The 3,679-nt window shown below is 57.0% G+C and overlaps 1 protein-coding gene across 1 annotated transcript; it reads right to left on the reverse strand.

Annotated features, from left to right (window-relative positions):
- Positions 1 to 398: 398 nt before the first annotated feature.
- On the reverse strand, positions 399 to 3,075 carry LOC147703360 (alpha-2Db adrenergic receptor-like). The gene has a single exon (XM_086928911.1). The coding sequence runs from the start codon at positions 3,073 to 3,075 to the stop codon at positions 1,768 to 1,770; it is 1,308 nt and encodes a 435-aa protein (XP_086785037.1). The 3' UTR covers positions 399 to 1,767.
- Positions 3,076 to 3,679: the final 604 nt, after the last annotated feature.

Consider the following 3,679-nt stretch of genomic DNA (forward strand, 5'->3'; position numbering starts at 1 on the left):
CTGTACTCCCAGTATTACACATTAACTATATGCCATATTCACAGGATACTCTGGGTTTGATATATACCACTGGACTTTCAGTATTACACGTTAACTATATGATATATTCACGGGATACTCTGGTAAGATATATACCTCTGGACTACCAGTATTACATATTAGCTCCATGCTACATTGCCAGAGCACTACCAGTGTTGTATATTCCACTGGACTACCAGTATTACACGTTAAATCTATGCTATATCCACAAGATACTCCTGGTATGATATATACCACTGGACTACCATTATTGCAATTATTATCTTAGACCATGCAGCCTCTGTTCAGTCCAGCCTTTATCCTGGTAGCAAAAGCTCAAGTGACGCGTAAGCAGGACCTCTAAGATACCCATAAAAAGTTTGAAACAATATTTTAATGACAGTAAAAAATTGAATATTCACAAATTGCAGAGGGAATCTGATACACATGGAGACGTCTCTTTCAGACTCTGGGTTTGGCTCGGCCATCTACATAGGAGGTAAAGTTTTTGAGTACTCGACAGCGGGTCATTTTCTGATTTTTTGGGGAAGTTTGAAAGTTTTATCCAGTTGGTGAAGTTCTAGAGTTCTGCACCGGAAGTGAGCCTTTTGTACTGTCATAATGTAAAGTTATACAGTCAAGTGATATTTAAAAAAATCTGTAAATGAAGTAAAAATCTAAAACTTCGAGAAGTTTACACCGGGAGAGAAATGCTGAAGTTTTGCACAGGTGGTAAAGTCTTGGTGCTCTGAACAAAATGTGAACTCTGGGGCTAGGCACCGGAAGGAAAGCCTTTTAGCTATAGTTGTATGTAAGAGGCGAAGTTCTGGCGTGCCAGAGAGCGGCGTAAGTTCTGCCAGTGGGTGAAGAGAGTAAAATACGTTCGTTTTGTGCAGGAAGTGGAGTGCTGATGTTCTGCACAACAAAGAGAGTTCCAAAGATGGAAGACCAGGAATGTACACATGAAAGGGGCCTCCATGCGCGGTACCCTGCAAGGGAAGCCCCCAAAGTGCCTCTGCTCACAGGAGGCTGCCCGCAGACCATGCCCATCAACTATCACTTAGTACGGGCATACCCTGCCCTGATGGGTGAGTTTGGCCCATTCCTCGCACCTGTGCTTAAGTGCAACTCACCTGGGCTTCTTGTGATCCAAATCCTGCACCGTGGGCACACCCTGGCAGAAATCCTGTGCACCCTGTACACATTGTGGCCCCCATCCTGCACCACTGTCTCGTTGTGGCACAAACCCTGCACTGTGGGGACACCCTGGCAGAAATCCTGTGCACCCTGTACACATTGTGGCCACCATCCTGCACCACTGTCTCATTGTGGCACAATTCCTGCACTGTGGGCACACCCTGGCAGAAATCCTGTGCACCCTGTACACATTGTGGCCCCCATCCTGCACCACTGTCTCATTGTGGCACAAATCCTGCACCGTGGGCACACCCTGCAGAAATCCTGTGCACCCTGAACACATTGTGGCCCCCATCCTGCACCACTGTCTCGTTGTGGCACAATTCCTGCACTGTGGGCACACCCTGGCAGAAATCCTGTGCACCCTGAACACATTGTGGCCCCCATCCTGCCCCACTGTCTCATTGTGGCACAAATCCTGCACTGTGGGCACACCCTGGCAGAAATCCTGTGCACCCTGTACACATTGTGGCCCCATCCTGCACCACTGTCTCATTGCGGCACAAATCCTGCATCGCGAAGTCACAGATGCCCACAGAACGCACCGCAGGGTCACCGCAGCCCTCTCCCCAGGGCCCATCTGCTGGTGCGAAGCAGGATCCTCTTGAAGGCCTTGCGGAAGTCCTGGTTGAAGACCGTGTACAGGACGGGGTTGAGGCAGCTGTTGAGGTAACCGATCCAGAAGAAGAAGTTAAAGAGCACCGGGGGGATGGCGCAGGCCTCGCGGCACACCGACTCCAGGCTGTAGGTGAAGAAGAAGGGGAACCAGCAGACCACGAAGCCTCCAATCACCATGGCCAGCACAAAGGTGAACCTCTTTTCCCGCATCTGAGCCAGGCGAACCTTGGACAGGGAGATGGAGCGGTCTCGCCGCTGCTGCTGGCGTCGGCTGACGGTCCACGAGAGCCTGTTCTTGCCCTTGGAGTCCGTGGCCGGGGCCTCCTCCGCCCTCCTGTGCTGGGACTGCCGGGCCTCCTTTGGCTTGGGTGTGGAGGACGAGGAGCTGTTTTCATCCAAGTCCACGTTGTCGGGCTCCCCCTCGAGCTGGGGGTACCCCGAGCTCTGGCTGCTGGCGTTCTCGGGGTCGTATTTGTCGTCGGCGTTGAGGGAACCCCCGGACGGGGAGGGCTTGGCACCCAAGGACCCGTTCCGGGAAGGATAGAGCGCGCTGGTCCTCTGCTTGGCCACGCGGTAGATGCGGCAGTAGACCAGCAGCATGACCAGGCAAGGCGCGAAGAAGGACACGGTGCACGACGCCAGCACGTACCACGTTTCGTCGTTCAGGGGGCACTGCCAAAGCTCGTTCTTGGTCATGAAGAGGGGCGGCAGGGCGATGGTGGCCGAGATGAGCCAAACCACGCCGATGGTGACCTTGATCCTCCTGGGCGTCCTCTGGAGGTTGTAGCTGATGGCGTTGGTCACCGACCAGTAGCGGTCCAGGCTGATGGCGCACAGGTGCACGATGGACGAGGTGCAGAGCAGCACGTCCAGGGCCAGGTACAGGCTGCACCACACGCTGCCGAAGTGCCAGTAGCCCATCACCTCGTTGGCCAGCGAGAAGGGGATGATGACGGTGCCCACCAGGAGGTCCGCCGAGGCGAGGGACACCAAGAAGAGGTTCTGGGGAGCCCGCAGGGCCCGGCTCGTGCGCACGGCCGCCACCACCAGCACATTCCCGAAGAGGTCGGAGATGATGATGGTGACCCCTGCGAGCAGGATGAGGGTGGTCTCCACCGGGCTGTATGGGGGGCTCCAGACGTCCTCGAGACTGCCGTTGTAGGAAGCATTGAGGCGGTCCAGGGGAGCCAGGGTGACCGCCTCCATCTCGATACCATGGTCAGCACAGTCTGCGGGCCTCATGCAGGCGCCTCGGCATGGGTCCCTCGGATCACGGGAGGGTACAGGCAGCCTCCCACTGCTCCGGCCAGGGCGAGGGCGCACTGCTGGGCTCTACTGCCCGAGGCCAGGGGTGCACTGCTGGGCTCCACTGCCCGAGGCCAGGGGTGCACTGCTGGATTCCACTGCCCCAGGCCAGGGGTGCACTACTGGGCTCTACTGCCCCAGGCCAGGGGTGCACTGCTGGACTCTACTGCCCCAGGCCAGGGGTGCACTACTGGGCTCTACTGCCCCAGGCCAGGGGTGCACTGCTGGACTCTACTGCCCCAGGCCAGGGGTGCACTACTGGGCTCTCCTGCCCCAGACCGAGGGCGCACTGCTGGGCTCTCCTCCCCCAGGCCAGGGGTGCACTGCTGGACTTCACTGCCCCAGGCCAGGGGTGAACTACTGGGCTCTACTGCCCCAGGCTGAGGGTGCACTGCTGGACTCTACTGCCCCAGGCCAGGGGTGCACTACTGGGCTCTACTGCCCCAGGCCAGGGGTGCACTACTGAACTCCACTGCCCCAGGCCAGGGGTGCACTGCTGGACTTCACTGCCCCAGGCCTGGGGTGCACTGCTGGACTCCAC

The sequence above is a fragment of the Lissotriton vulgaris genome, chromosome 7, assembly GCF_964263255.1.
Source record: "Lissotriton vulgaris chromosome 7, aLisVul1.2, whole genome shotgun sequence".
Lineage (NCBI taxonomy): Eukaryota > Metazoa > Chordata > Amphibia > Caudata > Salamandridae > Lissotriton > Lissotriton vulgaris.